General features: G+C 39.3%; 1 protein-coding gene across 1 annotated transcript in view; it reads left to right on the top strand.

Annotated features, from left to right (window-relative positions):
- The first annotated feature begins 2,069 nt into the window (after positions 1-2,069).
- BTBD8 (BTB domain containing 8) overlaps positions 2,070-17,874 on the top strand; it is a 33,607-nt gene continuing 17,802 nt past the window's right edge. The window contains exons 1-7 of the mRNA XM_062497588.1: positions 2,070-2,185; positions 2,263-2,433; positions 10,810-11,033; positions 11,866-11,983; positions 14,980-15,069; positions 16,570-16,650; positions 17,692-17,788. Coding sequence (XP_062353572.1) covers positions 2,070-2,185; positions 2,263-2,433; positions 10,810-11,033; positions 11,866-11,983; positions 14,980-15,069; positions 16,570-16,650; positions 17,692-17,788 — 897 coding nt within the window. The remainder of the gene's footprint in view (positions 2,186-2,262; positions 2,434-10,809; positions 11,034-11,865; positions 11,984-14,979; positions 15,070-16,569; positions 16,651-17,691; positions 17,789-17,874) is intronic.

The following is a 17,874-nucleotide window of genomic DNA, read 5'->3' as shown; positions in this document are numbered from 1 at the left end:
ACATTTGGACACTAATCGTACAGCTAAAAGAAGTGAGTATGAGACTATATGATACCAACATTGGTTTTACCTGTATACTTGTATTTTGCACATAAAAACACCTGCCTTAAAATACATATGTATTTGTACAGAAAGAATATCATGGAAAGTTGCTTGGTTTTGTTTTCTCCCTTGCTTTACAGTTTTAATGTGTGGTGCCTTTTACAAGTTTATAATGAAACAATGGAGTGGTGCCATACTGAAGAAAGTCACAAGTTTTCATTCTAGATTTGCCTGAATTTTTTTAATGTATTTTACCATTAAACAGTAATTAACTCTTTTTATCTATATTTTAGCATACTGAATGATTGAAATTTTTCTGGGTACGTTTCTAGTCTTCAAGTGAATAATGATCTGTATCTTGTTGTATTGTTGAATGCAGCTGCTTTGCGCAATGTGTTTTTCTTTCTTGACTAAAAAATGGGAAACCTGTACACTCCACGTCTGAACAAGAACAATGGAAAATTAAGATATAACATGTATCAAATCCACCTCTGTCTAATAAAATACAACTTACACAACTCCCTTTACTTTATCTGACTTCTTATGGAAAGATTTCCTGAAGCTGAGAACTGGATTTGAATAGCTGGTCCGGTATTCAGCCTGGACACTCATGCTATGATTGTTGTAATTTCTTGAAAATAATGCCTTATTGTTAGCGTTATCCTTCCTATGTCAGCAACTACAGTTCTTGTCTCCAAGAGCTGCTGCCAAGTTCCTGTGTTTATAGGAGGAAGAGACACAGTGATTATGGATGCAAAGGGGTAGAATTAACTTGTGTGTAATAGCAGGGGAGAAGAAAACTGTATGCTAACTACAAGGGGAAAAGAATCAAGAATACAAGACCACAGGATAGGTGTCACCTGCTTATCAGGTTTCCAAAGCCTCCCACTCGACCTTCAGAGCGGACACAGTGCCCTGGAATCAAAGGTGAACAAGATCCCACTGGGGGAGGCATTAGGGCCAGGTGAGCCTGAACCAGCTGTCCACATCAGAGCAGAACAGAGGTCGGAGATACGGGGGAGTCTCGACACATCCCCACACTGCCATGTGTGTCATCGCTTTCGAGCCAGTGCCCCACTCAGGTACTCAGAGCAGTCCCTGCTCCGTGTAACCTCGCAAGGAAGGACCAAGCGGTGCTGCCTGCCCACCATTAGCTCCTGGATAGAGACCTGCTCTCGCCCCCTTCTGCAAATCCCAGAAAAGTCTCCTGAGAACCATGACAATGGTGTTGAACTTGTTTCTTTCCTCCACCACTGGTACCTGCCTTACAAGCATTTTTCCCTGAATTCTTTGAGCGCTTACCAACTTAAGTGGTTATGTGCCTCTCTTACTTACACTATGAGGCTGGAAAGGTTCTCCTTTGCCTCAGGAGGTGGCACAGAGCGACTTGGATCACCTGTGCAGCAGTTTTGCTTTGGCAAGACATCCAGTGCTGGGGAGTACAGATCTTCCTGCAGAGCACCGGCTGGCTGGAAGCTGCAGCCCGCCCCGCTTCCTTCCCTGCGGCCCTGCGGCAGGTGCACACGGCAGGGGCGGCGCGGAGCGCCGGGCCCCGCACACGAAGGCGCGGCGGGAACGGCCCCGGTGTGAGGGAACGGCCCCGGTGTGAGGGAACGGCTATGATGTGAGGGAACGGCCCTGCTCCAGACCCACACGGCGTGGGGCCGAGCGGCGGCCGGCAGGGGGCGCACTCCCGGCGGCACCCGCGCTCGGCCGAGGCCCCGCCCCCATCGGGGTGGCCCCACCCTTCCCAGGTTCCCTGATGGGGCGGGGCCAGGCCAGCGCTGCCGGCTCTCATTGGCGGAGGCCCCTGCTGGCCCCGCCCCCCGAGCGGCGCGGGGAAGGCGCCGCTTCCCGCACAGCGCGAGTCCCGCGGCGCTCCCGCTCCGGGGCCGGTTACTGCCCGCGCCCCGAGCGCCGTCCCGGTGCTCCCGTGACTGCGGCGGCCCGCCGCCAAGACACCGACTGCCAGTCCCGCCCCAGTGTCTGTCGCCGTGCCGGGCGCGGGGCGGAGTGGCGGCCGGCACATGGCGCGCTGCGGCGGCGGCGGCGCAGCGCCGAAGGGCCCCGGCCCGGCGGCGGCGGCGGAGCGGCAGCGGCTGAAGGAGGCGCTGGCCGAGCAGCTCCGGCAGGACCTCGACAGGTGGGCGCGGGGCGGTGGCCGAGTCGGGGGCGGCGCCGGGCGGGGCGGGGACACGCGGTAACGGTGCCGTCCCGCAGGCTGCTGGCGGAGGGGACCCGCTCCGACGTGACCTTCCGAGCAGGCGACGAGGAGGTGCGGGTGCACCGGGCGGTGCTGCTGGCGCGGGCGCCGCTGGTCTGCGAGCGTCTGGCGGGGGGGCAGCTGCAGCTGGACGGCGTGGAGCCCGCGGAGTTACGGGAATTCCTGCGGTGAGTGCGCGGCCCCGGCAGGATTGATGGGCTGGCCCCGGCACCACCTCTCTTGTGTCCTGCCTCTTCTTTTATCCCGCTGCCACCACCTGTGTTAAAGCTTTTCCCATTCAAGGCAGTACCCCCACAGCCTTCCTGCAGAGTTTGCAGAGCACTTTTCCGTAACTTTCTTTTCTTCTGTCTTTAGCCTTCTGCTGATAGCACGTGGCTCTACTCTCCACCTTAATGTGCCTTTTTATGGGATGTAAAGGACTTGTAATAGAAAAAGAGGAAAAACCAGCAAACATCCTTTGAGATTGTGCCTACTAAAACTCTTTTTAGCAGAAAACCCACTCTCAGCTCATATTTTAAGAAGTTATGGATATAGGAATCTAGGAGAATTTCAGCAAGTTGGATGAAATGCATTAAGTTCAAAACTCATCTCTCAGGTCCTAGTGAACCATGGGATAGGCCAGACACAGCATAGCTTTGATGCAGACTGGGATCCTAGAGGGATGTGTGTGGGCTGGCTACTCCCCAGGGACTAGTGCAAGGGCCAGCATGTTTTTGCACTGCCAGCTATTTTCCTGTTGCCATATATGCAACATCTCTCATGTCTTGCTCCAAACCTTAGATGAGTTACAGGAGGGGTGTTGGCTGGTGCTGCAACCAGACCTTGCAATCCTCCTTCTCGTGTAAGTTCCTCTAATCCTTTTTTCAAAGAACTGCTTTTCTCTAACAAAGCTCTGGTGGTGCCACCTACTTTCCCTAAAAAAGAGTTGGTGTTAGAGCTGATCGGCACTTAACAGGAATGCACCAGGAGCAAAGAGGTGGAAAGAAATCACTCTGGGGTTTCACATGGATTCAGGATTCTAGAAAATATAGGTACTTGCAGGCTCCTGAGATTGTTACCAACAGCAACGGGATAGTGTTGCAGTTTTAAAGTTTAGTGCTTGAAACGCAACCTAATTATGAAAGAAAACTGTCTGAACTCAGAGTAATATCTGAAACATAGATTCGTTGTAATGGAGCAGGTTGATTACCAGGCATTTGTTGGGCTACTGCCACAGCCTGGTAGGAGCATTAGCAAAACAAGAAACAAAATAGCATGGGTTTTGTCTTGTATCTTTCCTGATTCCATGCTTACTGTGATATCATTAATTTCTTTCATATTCATGTAAGCGGTGCTACTGAAGAATGTCATGGAGAAGCATGATAATGGAATTTCTTAAAAAATCAAATTAATTTTGAAATAATTATTCTAAATAGTTATTTATATACTGTTATAGCAGGGGGTTGTATTCCTAATGGTAAGCACTTAATATGTTACTTGCTTTCAGTTTTGTCTGGGTTTGCTGTAAGGGTAAGGAATGATGTCTGGAGTCCTGCATGTTCTCCAAAAAGCATGGTATTGGAAAACACCTTTTAACTCAGCTCAACTAACTGTAAACCTTGTCTTTTCACAGTGAGTTTAGAATTTTGAAATTAACCTCCCCTTATGTTCTAAGCTGTGTATGAAGTGTGCTTTGCAAGATAATTGCTTTTTCTTAACTTTTCTTTGGTGCTCTTTGATAGTTCACATTTTGAATCCTCTAACCTAGCACATTCTGTGGAGATTCGTGCTTACAGAGTGCACTGAAGTTTGACAACAATTAACTCATTTGGACCAAAAAAAGGATTGGTTGAAAGGAGCCTAATCCACTGCTCAGATGATCAAGTAGTATCAGTGGCTGTTGAATCTCTGTGGTTTCTTGTTGTTAAGATGCAAATTAATTAGATCTTCATAAGTGCAAAACAGTGCCTTAAATTAGAGCTTTAGTTTTACTGGAGTCACCCTAGTTCTTGGAGCATATAAACTGCCATGATGAGTTGTAATAGAGACCTGTAGCTGCAGCTGAGCTCCTGAGAGAAAGTTAGTGTCTTCTACAAAAGTTCTGGCTTCTTGTATATATGGAGAAGTAGAATACTAGTAATAGTATTGCAGGGTTCATCAAAGCTATAAATAAATCTCATTTCTTTTCCTGTTTGTATTCAGCTTTGCTTTTATTTTCCTGACTAAAAATTATGTTTCCCTGGGGATTTGGGAACTTTATTTTCTCATGAGCTGTATCTGGCCTGCATCTCAGAGAGGCACACTTCCTTTGGGCCTCTGTCTCTCTTCATCAGGAGAGATGAAGTGGGCCACATGTCACTTGTGTGCTGGAGGCTGTGCAGCTCCTCTTGCCTCCTCTGCTGAGCAGGAGATAGGACATAGTAAACTTCATGCTGATCTTTCTGTATAGCCTCAGCATGAAGTAGAGGAGCAACTGAGCAGTGCTTTGTTTCCCTCTGTACACTTGCACTATCTGAGGACATCAGGAAGAAACTTCTGAGGACATCAGGAAGAAACTTCTGGTCCCCAGTGGCTGTAGCCACTACACACCCTTTGTTTCTGCCTGGTGGAGTTAATGTAATATCGACTCTGCTCTCCAATAGCCTTCTGTCATTCTCCAGGACACAAGCAGAAGAATGTCAACATTGCAAGTACATTGATGGCTGGAGATGACTGCCTAGGCAGGGTTCTGTAGTGTGCCTCAAGAAGAGAAACTTAGCGTCCCTGAAGGATGGCTGTCTGTCACAAATCATTAGATTTGTCTTTCCTGCTGAGACACAACCTGCTTTTTATTTTCTCTTGCAGTTGGACAAAATATTGCTTTAGCAATAAAAATTCAAATATTGTCTCTTAATATTTCTGTTAGAGCAGTCTGATAGAAGGAAGGACAGAGAAGGACCTAATGACAACAAGAGCCAGTTGAAAAGCAATAAATACAATCAAATACAAAGGAATACAATTGTCATTGTGACATTTACTGCCACAGGGGTTAGTTTGCAATACCAGCAGTTGATTCAGAGTAGACCAGCCAAGCCTTTGATCATGTTAAGCTTGTAGAATTCTGTATCAGGCAGGACAGGGATGCTACATATTGCTTTAGTGCAGGCAGAAACCTTTTAGAAGGTAAACTCTAGACAGCACGATGGCAGTAACTTCTTTCTGTAGAGTCTATATGTACACATCTTTCCTTTGTATCAAAAATCTTCAGCTATAGTAACTGCTGAAAATGAATACAACAGATACCCTATAGCATTGTTCATTTCATCTGCCACCTAGCCACATCTCTTGCAAGCTCAGTGTTGCTCATGTCTACCAGATTCTTTTCTGTGTGCAGGATAAAAAAACCCAAGCCGTAAGGTGAGGTATCTGTTAGAATTACACAGCAGCATCCTGACGCTACAGAAGGTGATGGCTTAGCACTGTTTCCAGTGTGATATTCTCTTGCATGGGAGGTTTCATAAACAAGTTACACCAAATAGAATGTTTGTGAATATCTGTTCTTCAAATACAATTCCCAGTTAGAGTTTTACTGGATAACACTGGACTGCGAAGTAGTGAAAAAGGGAAATACTTCTTTAAATAAATTGTCTATGGGTTTCTTCTTCCTGATTGCTAGATTGTCATGGTCCCCATTGCATAACAGCTGTTTTGGAGGAAACAAAGTTTCTCCTGAGTTATGCACATGTATACTGAATTCCTTTATGTTTATGTCTCAGCAATCCTACTGTTAATATCGATGCTTGTGTATTCCCTCTAGTGTGTTATGGTTACAGACAAACAGCCCGCCTCACATGTTTTTGGAATTTTGTGATTTATACAGACTATTCTGATATGATCCTTCCCTTTTATCCTTTTTTATCCTTTTATCACTCATGCTGATTGATGTGGTGCAGCCTATCATGGAAAGGGTATCTTCTCTAAATGACTGATTCATGGAACTTGAAAACAAATTAAGGGCTGAAAAAAGCCTGCAAAAAAGGGCTTTTTGTGGCACTGGCAGGTGGATTTTTTGGCACAACTATTCTTTTTCCTGCATTAAGACATAAGGGCATTAGCAGTACAGCTGAAAAAAAAAATACCTCCCAAAACAGTTTAAACTAACAAACCTTGCCCTATAAATGTGGCAGTATGGGAGATGTGATGTGACTGTCTTAAACTTTGTGAAACAATAAATCCCAAATTGCGGAAATTAAAATGCTTATTTATTTGTTAATTATTTAATTTATTTGTATTACTTATTTATTTAATGCTAATTTATTTAATTAATTTTAATTTAAATAAAAGTTATTTCTAGTGTAACAGTGAGGAAGTTGAGAACAAATTATTGTGAACCAAACTAAGAGTTAAGGAATCTGCTCATCTTGAATACTTAAGGTGTTCCAACTTTTTCCTACATTTGTTCTTACCAGCATATTCTCTGGTCTCAGTTTGTCAGCATCAAGTTTTTTGTGGTTATAAATATGAGCTTATAATCATTGAGAAGAATTAGACTTTGCTGAGGAGGGAAATAAGTAAGGTACAAATTTGAAGCTTGTGTCTTAGATTTTATGCTCTGTCCTGTCGGGGAAAGAAAGAGTTCACCACAGTGATTTGTTTATTTTTAAGAATATGGGTTTTAAACACATGCAAGACAATGGCAATCTTATCTCGTTTCCACATACATAGAAACAATAAGTTTGGCTTTTTTCTGGATTGTTTTTGATCCATGTTTATATCTAATCTCAGTTTCTGAGAGGCAATTGAGAAGCTGAACTCTCAAGTCACTGTGTTCAGTAGGGGTGTATTTGGAAACATAATATCTTAATGCAATGGGTTTATGCCTGAAGGAAGAAAAAAAATTTGACCTGTGAGAAACTATTAGAAACCTTTCACTGTGCCCATGACTGTTTAGGAGTCAGACTGTTCTGAAATGCATGCCTTTCACAAGAAATTAGAAAATTTAATCAGCACCTGTGTGAGGCAGTAAAGGATGTGATGTTGCATCTCACAAGAATAAAATCACAGAAACACTTATCTCAAGAAACCCATTAAGTTGAAACAATCATCTTACTGCAAAAATCAAGCAGACAGGTTTGGGGTTTTTTTTAGCAAATCTAAAGGGAAATGGAAGAATCTTAAGTGGCTAGGGTAGGTTGAACCTGTGCATATAAAATGCCTAACTTAGACAATGAAGATGTGCTGCTTCAGGTGTATTGCTGAAATATTTTTCTAAGTCTACCAAGATTAAATGCAGTACACAAGAGTATTTGCTGCAGTTGGGTTTGCTAGACATGGGTGCATTAAAATTCTGGGCATACAGTGGTTCAGAGGCTTCCTATATTGATTTTATTTTTATTAATAAAAGTAAATAGATTTGGGTCTCCTTTCGGCATTTAGTTGTGGTAACCGTTTAAGTAAAACCATATAATATGGTATTTCACACATGTGCAGAAGATACTTTGGTGTTAATCTGGTTGTTGTGACATTCTTGTCTCTCAGCTTAAGAGGTTTGGATTTGACAGAGAGACCATTCCGTGGATAAGGAATTATCCACTGGGAGAGTTGTGGTTGGCTAACAAGATGCTCAGCATGAGCCAGCAGTGTGCACTCACAGCCCAGAAAGCCAACCCTAGCCTGGGCTGCAACCAAAGCAGCATGGCCAGCAGGTGGATGGAGGTGACTGGCCCTCTGCTCTGCTCTCCTGAGACTCCACCTGGAGTGCTCATCCAGCTCCGGGGCCCCCAGCATACAGAACATCTGCTGGAATGAGTCAAGAGGGAGGCAGCAAAACTGCTCAGAGGGCTGGAGCACCTCTCCCATGAAGACAGGTTGAGAGAACTGGAGTTCTTCAGCCTGCAGAAGAGAAGGCTCTGGGGATCACCTTGTGATGATGCACTTCTGTCTGACTTAAGGAAGAGATTTATAACTTTTTATAGAATTGTTATCTTCTGCTCTTTCGGTAATGAAACTAGGATGGCATATTGAATGTTGCCTGCTCAAGAGGTTTTGAACAGTTTTTAAAAAATATTCCTGATACAACTCTGCAGTAAGGGTCCTGGATTCTTAAAGCAACTGCTTTGAAGAGATGGTTTTACATTTCATAAACCATCTGAGGTCTAAGGATGCCAGATTTCCCTAGCTTTTATTTATGCAGAAAGGCACCATTCAGTACTCCAGAGGAGACAGTCTAGAAAACTTTACTCTGCTTTAGAAATGAGCCTATAAAATACAGGGCACTGCCAAGCAAACTTTTTTTATAGCAGGTTATAGAAAACTGCAGAATCTTGCATTCTGGAAACATCTAATGGGATTTAGATAAAAGGAAATAAGAGATAAAAGGAAATTTCTAAAAGATGTGCCAAAATAATTTTGCTGTCTATGAAGCCAAATAATGGATGCATCCATAAGTCTTTCAAAGTAGTAGTTTACAGTCTGTATTAAGCAGAACTCCAATACTAAGATAACCTGCTGAATTTATGGAAGTGATAAATCCAGGAATGTGACGGGATTTTAAATGTTAACTTAAAGAGTTGAAGTTTCTTGACTTTTTACAGGAAAAAACTTACTTAAAATAGAACTAACGTTTTCAGATCCAGAAACCAGTTACTTAGCTCTGGTTTAAAATGCCACTATATATATTTTTTTTTACTTACTGAGTTCCCAGTTGTGTTAAGGATGCCATTTTTATTGACTGGAGCCTAGTGATAACAAAATTATTGCATTCCTGAGATTTCTTGTGTAGATTCTCTGAAAATACCATGAGCATTCCCAGGAGATTGTTCTCTCATTGCCTAGCTTAAGAGATTCCCTATGGATGTTTTTCAGTTACTGCAAAAAGTAAGAATATTAAAATAATTAATTTATGCCAAAACATTCTATCTGCTGCTGCTAATTTTCTTTATCCCTCAAAGTCAATTTGTACTATCACGTGTTAAATATGCAAAAGCTCTGTAGCAACAGAAAGGTGAATAAGAAAAGTTGCAGTGCAAATGTAGCCTAACATGTTCAATGGTAATTTTTTTTCCCACAAACCCTTCCTAGGGGACTTCCTGCGGTTTTTTACATTCAGTATGTGACCAGTGTACTTTTGTAATTGTGGTGTTAGCTTACATCTGGTGAAGGTGGAGGAATAAAGTGGGAATTATTGGATTTTTTCTTAATTTTTTTTTTTTTACATACTGCCATTCTCTGTGTGACTTAAGTGACAGTTCTTGGAAGGTCTAACGTGGATGAAAAAATTCGAAGACAAAACTTCGGGGCATTTCTGTGATATTTTGAAATCTCTATCTTAACTGGCTTTCTACTCTGAGTTTCTATTCTTGATTCCTACTGCCTTAGAGCTTTAAAACACAGATGTTACCTACTGTGAAGCACAGTGAATGGGGAAAAATGTGTGGAAGTTGTGGTCTTGAATTTTCTAAAGAATTGCAAGGCCTCCCTGCTGCATTAAGCAACTTTTGCTCCTGTTCTTGGTAATATGGCATGTTATTATTTGTGTTTCCCTCATGCTCTTATTATGCTAGGTTGGAAAGCACTATAAATATGAAAAGCAATAGATGGTCAGCTCACAGGTTAGGAGTTCTGAAAGCACCTAGATATACAACAACTGTAAAATCACATGTTAAAAAGATCCATCTATCTTACTCTTTCCATGTGAAACCTTATTGTTTCTGTTACATCCTTGATTTCAAAATCTAATAAAATACTAACATTCTCATTCCCTACATTCTTGTTTCTTCTTCTCTCCTGATGAGGACCCGTACCACGTAGACAAAAAAATCTTTTACCTATCCCAATCCTTTAAATACAGGACTTAAGAAGGAAGATGATTAATTGTATTTTTTCTCTGCCCTGTCAGAGTAGTGTTCAAATAACACACTCAGATTACTGTCCTCTGAGTATTAACAAAAAAGCCTCTTTGCCATGGAGTGATTGACTAAAGCAGATCTCTGAGTATTTCTGCTACATCCAAAGGAACTGTAGCTCTTCTGTTAAACTTTAACTTCATTTAGAGGGTATGAAACCAAGGATAAAACATGTTGTCTGTGCTGGAGTGCAGTCTGCTTCTATAAATGTGAGATCTTTGCAGTCACAGACTGCAGGCTTTGTTAGCCTTTCCAGATCCTGAGCCAAAAATAAGCTGGTGAAACAGATGGGAAAGTGGGAAGCTGGAATTACTAGATGGGCAAAGTGAAAGTTCTTGGGTAATCTTAACTGCAAATTTTTGTGCTTTAAGTGCTTCCTTTGAAATTAAAATGTAATTTTCCAATTCATTTATATAGCTATACAGTTTTTATAATTTTTTTACTGTAACCTTGATGCTAGAAGGTTTTGATATTTTGTGGTGCATCTTTATGCTTTTCAAGCATTTACAGAAATAAGCTTTTCAGAGATAAAATTTTTTTAAAGTTGGATTTTTTAAGCACCAGAGAATCCAACTCTTAGTTTTCTGGTCATTAATTCTGTTAGATGAAAAAAACCATATTTTTTTATTTATTTTCTTCAAATGAAAAATTATGGGAGTAAAGATTAGTGTCATCTTCTAGGCTTCTATATTCATCTGATATAAATCTTAAAGAAACTGAGGAGCTGTTTATGAGGAAAATACAAGAAAGCAGCACCACTACTCTTCAGAATGCTCATAAAAATATAACTTGTCCTGGACAAAGCAAAAGAACACCAGTTGATCAGAATACTCCAAGTGGAGCTGTGCAGAAAGAAGTTTTTTGCTTGTCTGGTATTGATGCAGAAAGTGACAAAGCCACTGCAGGTAAGTTTGGAATTACACTTTTTTCTCTTTTTGTCTTTTAAATAATTGTTCAAATACTTCTACAGTTGTAAAAATGCAGGCAAAATTAAAACTATTGTTACAGCACAGCTGCAACATATTGTTTTCTATGGCCCACCTCATTACCTCACCCTTTAAAGAAATGAATTGCTGCAGAAGTTAGGCAGGCACAATTCCCAGCCAATGAGTGGTGTAATAAATCTGGAATTGCCAGGCATCAGGCATGTCATCACCATGTCCTGTCTTTTCCCTGGAATACAGGGAGCTCCACTCCTCACCATGTGGGACTTCCCACACAGCAGAGTATCTCCCTTGTTTTCCTTTCCCAGCACTGGTTCCACTGTTCTGTAAGGGTTCTGGAACCTTTCAGAATCTTCCATACTACAGCTCTGAATGAAATAATACAAGGAAATATTTAACTGCATCTTCCCCAGCTCTGTCAGTGCCACAGGCTCAAGCAGATGATCTGTTCAGGGGGAGGCCTGTAGCACTGCATGACCCCAAACCTCCTCAGGGGCTACTCTTCAGTGCAGAGCTTCCTGACCTCTGCAGGAAAAAAAAAAGAACTGTGTGCATAATCTTATGAAAGAGTAACTGTGTAGCACTTCTTCCCTACATACCAAGTAGGGAGCATTGGTCAAGTTTCTGATCAGTAAAAAGTAATGTTTGGAAAACTTTTCAAGGAAAATCCTAGCTTGAATATGCAATAATACAAAATTTAATTATGTCAGATTCTTTTCAAATATTTTGTGCACTGTCTGTACTCTCTTGTACACCTGACAAAGTGAAAACAGATCTTTCTCCCTATATGCAGGTAATTCCAAAGTAGAAACTGCATCTGTATTAGGAGAAGATTTATTGAGGCTCTACAAGAAGTGCTGTTGTCCAGATATTAATATTCGTGTGGAAGGCAAAGATTTTCAAGCTCACAGGTACATAAGTATTTACAGTAAAAATTTTCTCAATCAATAACCATCTGGTATAAAATGCTGCTGTTACTGTGTATCTGTAGGAAGTCATTGCTGGTGCTGTTCCCTGGCTGTGAACGATTACAGCTTTTAGGTGTTATGTTGGAGTGGCTGTACTTTGATACTAATGAATATGATTTATCATCAACAGCAACTATTTTGAAAACATTTGCAGTTTTAGCACTTCTGAGATTGCCACTTTAAACTCAATATACTCATAGAAATATTTGTAGTTTTTTTCCTAACTTTATATATATATATAATTACAAAATAATAAAAATAATCTGTGCTCTGTAAAGACAACTAAAAATCTACTGATAAACTATTCACTTATTAATGCTGAATAAAACTTCTATATAGGCAGAAAATTTCTGGAGTAGTAATTTTTGTTTTGGCTCTTCAGAACCTCTGCATACAAAATCTGATTTTACTTTCATTACTTCAGTTATGTAGATGTAAAGATTGTCAGGAGCCTTTCCTAGACCGAAAGTCCAAGACCGTTTTAAGGACTTTGGCTTATCATACTCCCATGGCTTGGGAAAGCAAATTAAAGTGTCAGTACCATTCCTTGTACCTTTGATGTAAGTCTGTTTCCATTTGACATAGCAAACTAGGCAGCCTGTATTTTGCTCCCTTTGAATATACTAAGTCATTGAGAGGGACTATAAAAACCCTCCAATACTTTTGTACTTTCTCAACACAAAACTGGGGGGGGTGGGAGGGGGACAGTTTATTACTGACATTACAATATCTTTATTGAAGATATGTCATGGTTGTGTGGGTTTTTTGATATATGCTACATTTTCAGAATTGAGTGTAGTAAAGAAAGTTTGTTTCTTCTGGTCTACATTATATGTTCTCTGATACATAAGTTTGGGAAACAAATACTTTAATGCAGAAAATATAGTGCAACAAAGAACTTCTATCAGCAGGCCTTCTTTAATTTAGGCCACTTACTGCCTGGAGCTATGTATCTAGTTTAACTAGCATCAAAAAATACAGCAGTAAATCATAGAGAAAACAAGGATGTTCTGAAACAGGCACAGCACTTGAGCTCATTTTAGCACTGTGTCATGTGAACAGTAGGAGCTAATAAGGGCAATGGAATTTTCAATATCATTGTGGTAAAAGCACCAGAATTATCTACTTTTTGTAAGGGCTGGGTTTTTTTAAGTTCTTAAAAAGGAGACCAGTTAGGCCCCCAGAGTCTCCCACCACTGTGGGAGAACTTCCCATAGTTGTAGTTCCTGTGAACTTCCAGTAGACTTTAGCACTAGTTTCTGTCTTCCTAGTGTTGCATTCCTACACAGCTCTGCATGATGCAAGTCAGATTTGTTTGGTAATAAAACTGGAACTAACCATCACTGTAGGAAAGCACAGATACTAGTTTATTTCATAATAAAATTTATCTTCATATATTTTATAAATATATGCTGATAAAATTTAAATTTAGGTACTGTGTATTTGTCCATATTCTGCTGAGGACCTGTCTTATTTAAAATGAGTGTTTAAAAAATCCACTCTGACTCTGCCCTTGAAGTTGACTGATCACTGTTCTTTACTAAAATTTATTTGGAACGGAATAAAAAACTGGAGATAAGTGTATTCCATATCTCTATGATGTTGTGTTATTTTATCTTACAAAAAAGAGATGGTGTGTGTACCCAGAATTTCATACACTTCAAGTTAGGATGTAATACCCATTTATATGTGGACATATTTCACTGAGATATGAAACAGTCAGTAAAAGCTTCATTGTTATTATTTTTGCTGGATGACTCACAGGAGAAATGTGTGAAAAGTTTCTAATTTTAAAGTATTGAGACTTCTGAAGCAGGAGGAGGGAGGAGAGATGAGAGCATATAGAATATAAAATGACTAAAAAAGAGACCATAAATAGTAGTATTCTTCGTGCTTCTTCCTACACAAAATGAGAGTGCTCGGAAACATTTTGAGAGACAACAAATACATATAACAGAAAGGATTCTCATGCCTAGTATAACCTTTTGCTTTTTCTGACACAGGAAATACATGACATGAGCTAATTTTATAAATAATAGGAAGCTTAGCAAGTGTCATGAAAAAAATCTGTGTATGAGAATATTATCTATGGCTGTAGTAAACCAGATAAGATACACAAAGGCTAACACTATAACTGGTGTGCATCTGGAAAACTGAAATCACAAAGCAGTTTTCATCCACTGTCTTCCACTGCACTTCCACCTTAAGAGTCCTGTTGTAAAGGTCTTCCTGCCCGATATTTTGAAGACTGATACTGGTAGAGATACTGAGCTACGCAGACTGCAGCTCTGGGGTTTCTTTATTCTCTTTTATGGAAGTAGTAGTAAATTGAATTAGCCCTGTTATGGCCATTTATGCCTTTTAAATGTAGAAGGGCAGTAAGTATAAACAGAAGTAACTGATAGCTCTTCTTGTGAAAACACATCATATTGTCCCAGCTTATGTTAATATCAAGTTTTGTTTGACTTTTGTTAGGTAGAAAATTCTAAATACAAGACATTACGTACTTACCATTTTGATAAATACACATTTTGTAATATAGGAAGAATTTAAGATGTTCAGGATATAATTCTTTATAATGGGGCTGTATAAACTTTTTATTTATTTAATAACTGTTATTTACTCTTATTTAGTAAATAAAATATGAGAAATAAATGTGAAATTGTATATACAAGGAAGACGTTTGTGGTAATAGATTTCCTCTGTGAATCTCAAAGTCATACTAAAAAGAAGCCTTAACTGAAAAATTTATTGAGTACTGTTTGTTGTTTTTTTTTCTCTAGCATGTTTTGAAATTCCCAACATACTGGGAGAAAACACGTGCAGTACACAGCTGACACCTTAATGCATAAAGGGCAAAGATTTAAGTCAATGTTATCAAAGAGTCTCATCATGAATATTTGTATGTAGTGGAATAATGTTTACTTTTTCTCTCTCAGGGCCATTTTATGTGCCAGATCTAGTTACTTTGCTGCTATGCTGAGTGGAAGTTGGGCTGAAAGCTCTCAAGAGCACATCAGTCTTCAAGGGTAAGTGTTGTCTCTGCAAGTCGTGTGGGAGCAAAGGTAGGCAATTTACAATCACTGCAAATATGTAACGACTGTGCTGTGTACTGAGTGCTGAAGATTAATGTGCCTTGACACTTTTCTCCAGCCTGATACATTTCCTGACTGCTGTTTTGACTTCGGGATGAAACTCTGTGTGTAGTGTATTTGTTAATATTGTCAGATGATTCAGAAAAGTCTTTTTCGTCAGCAGAAGGGCACTAATCCTTTTGTGTAGAGTATGTTTTAATATTCACAATCTACTTGAGAATTCTGTTCTTTCACTTCTTGAAAAATACTGTGAGTGTCTGAACAATGTAATTTTCATACTTATTTGTACAATAAGTATATTTACAATGTAAAGATAAATTTCAATAGAGGCATTCTCCTGAGAAGTACTGAATCCCTGTGTGAGACTATTCTCATGCCAGTGTCTCATAATTTCTGTTATTATGAGTTGTATGCATAATTTTACCTTTTCCAGTTCACTTTTCTGCTTAGTGCTGGTTTTTGTGCTGTGTTCTACAACACTTATAAATGAAGTACATATGGCTTACTCTGAAATAATGAAAATTCTGCTTAAGGTAACAGCTGTCAAAACTGGGAGGAAACTCCTTCTTGCTGCCTTTATGGCTGTTGTGTGTACTGCTATACAGGGAGACAGCTGTGCTGATTTTGCTTCTTTGCATGTTGCAGTGCTGGGTTTTTTTCCTTTTGCTTTTAGTCATCAATGTCAATTGCTTAAACATGTCTAATGTTTTAAAAGGTCTTAGCTCTGCATCAATATTCCATTTACCATAATGCACCCAGCATTTGTGGGTCCTGAAGGTTGCACACAAGAATGTATCTGCACAAGTACAAAAAAGTGTTGTCATGTCCATCATTGAGGCATTCTGTGCCTTTCTGCATGAGGATGCTGGGAATGTGAAAGGATGTAACCACTGCTGTGTAGGACAGCCATCTTTCTTAATCTGAATAAAGACTTCCAAAATATTCTGAGTAACATTTCTACTTAGCATTGTAATAAAACTACTACATGTATCTTTAGTGTTACAAAAACATAAATATATCATGAAGACTTTGAGTAATTATTATAATAAAACTATTTTTAAATATATATTTACTTAATAGTTGACTTATTGCTAGTGAAGAGATTGGCCATGATGAAAAAATCCTTCTTCCATTTTATCAGTGTAAATAATACAGTTATTAGTATTAGTCTGCTTATTACTTATTTTTAAAGATCTAAAGTGTTAGAAAGTTTCAGCAAGTCCATTGAGTAGCTAAAGTCACCCCAAATGTAGTCCATTTACATACATTTGCATTGCAAAATCTTACTGCTTTAATTTTATCAGATCATTTGCCTTCCATTCACAGAGCAGCTGGATGATGTATCAGCTTTTTGACCAACTTCTCTGGCTAAGAAATGTGATGCATTTTATTACAGACATGTCTTTATTTGTGTTTTTTAATTCTTTTTTGCAGTATAAGCCATGCAGAAATGAATGTCGTCTTGCATTTTATATATGGAGCTATTTTGGACTTTCCTGACGAAGTTGATGTTGGGTATATGTCAATTTTTATTTTTTTTCTTGCTTTAGTTTGTGCTTGTTTGCTTGTTCTATATTTTCTCAGTTAAAAGTCAAAAGGAAAACTCCAAAAATAAAGCTGTTGAAGAAATCTTATTTATTTGACAGCTACTGGAAAAGGTGTGCCAGCAGGTTTTGAAATACTCTATGAAAGTAAAAAACAGGATGATATTTTATACCAAAATAATTCCCACTTTGCCTGCACCTTCCTTTTAGTTTTCAGAATAATATATGTGATATATTGTGTGATAGCATATACAATGTATGATAGTATATAACAGCTAGTATTTTTAATTTTTTTTAAATAATCACTTGAGGTGATGAGAAGGATAAGTAGTTAGTCTTGGATCCATGAAAGATGATACATAGGAACCAATGTAAATGGTGTCATTTTCTTCTGGGATAGTTTTTAATCACAGTTTTATACATAATCCTGTATTAGTGAAGTAAATTCTGAAATTCGTGAATTTTTCTCTGAAATCACTTATATATTAGGTGATGAATTCTGCCACCAAACATTAAAAAGCTAAAATTTCCTAAAAATATGCAACAATATGTCCCAATATCAATGTTTAACTAATGAATTGATATAGAAAACAAAATTAGGCCATTGATTATTATATAAAATTTCCGCTCACTCTGCTTTTTAAGAATGCCATCAATAACATTTTATGTAATCTTTGGGCAAAAAAACCTACAAAATTCTGGAACTCTGCTGGCACAAATATTTTTTCATTTGCTGTCCTTAAAACGGAGAAACTGAGAATCTTCTAAACAGTTTCTCAGCTTGTTTTTATACAAGCTGAACTTGATGGCTGGGAGATAATTATTATTAGGTCAATATACATTGCTGCTTTGAAGATCATTCTTTGACAAGTGTCATACTTGGTTATCAGTCTCTTTCTGCAGTAAGTTCTGACTGAACCAAGAGGTGAGGTTAGCGTGTGAATTGTCCTGTAAGGAAAATGCATTTATCACAAGGATTTTTTGATTCCTGTTGCTGCTGTTTTCTCTTTAGTCGCATGTTGAGCATTGCAGACATGTATGGACTGGATGGACTAAAAGAAGTAGCTATCTACATTTTGAAAAGAGATTACTGCAATTTTTTCCAAAAGGTACGTCACTTCTCATGCTACAGAGCCCAAGAATTTCAAATCTATGACCTGACACTAAATCCTAGGGACAAGACATGTAAGAACTA

Source organism: Cinclus cinclus, chromosome 8 (assembly GCF_963662255.1).
Source record: "Cinclus cinclus chromosome 8, bCinCin1.1, whole genome shotgun sequence".
Classification (NCBI taxonomy): domain Eukaryota; kingdom Metazoa; phylum Chordata; class Aves; order Passeriformes; family Cinclidae; genus Cinclus; species Cinclus cinclus.
Note: the sequence above shows the minus strand (reverse complement) of the source record. Positions and strands in the feature narration are given on the sequence as shown.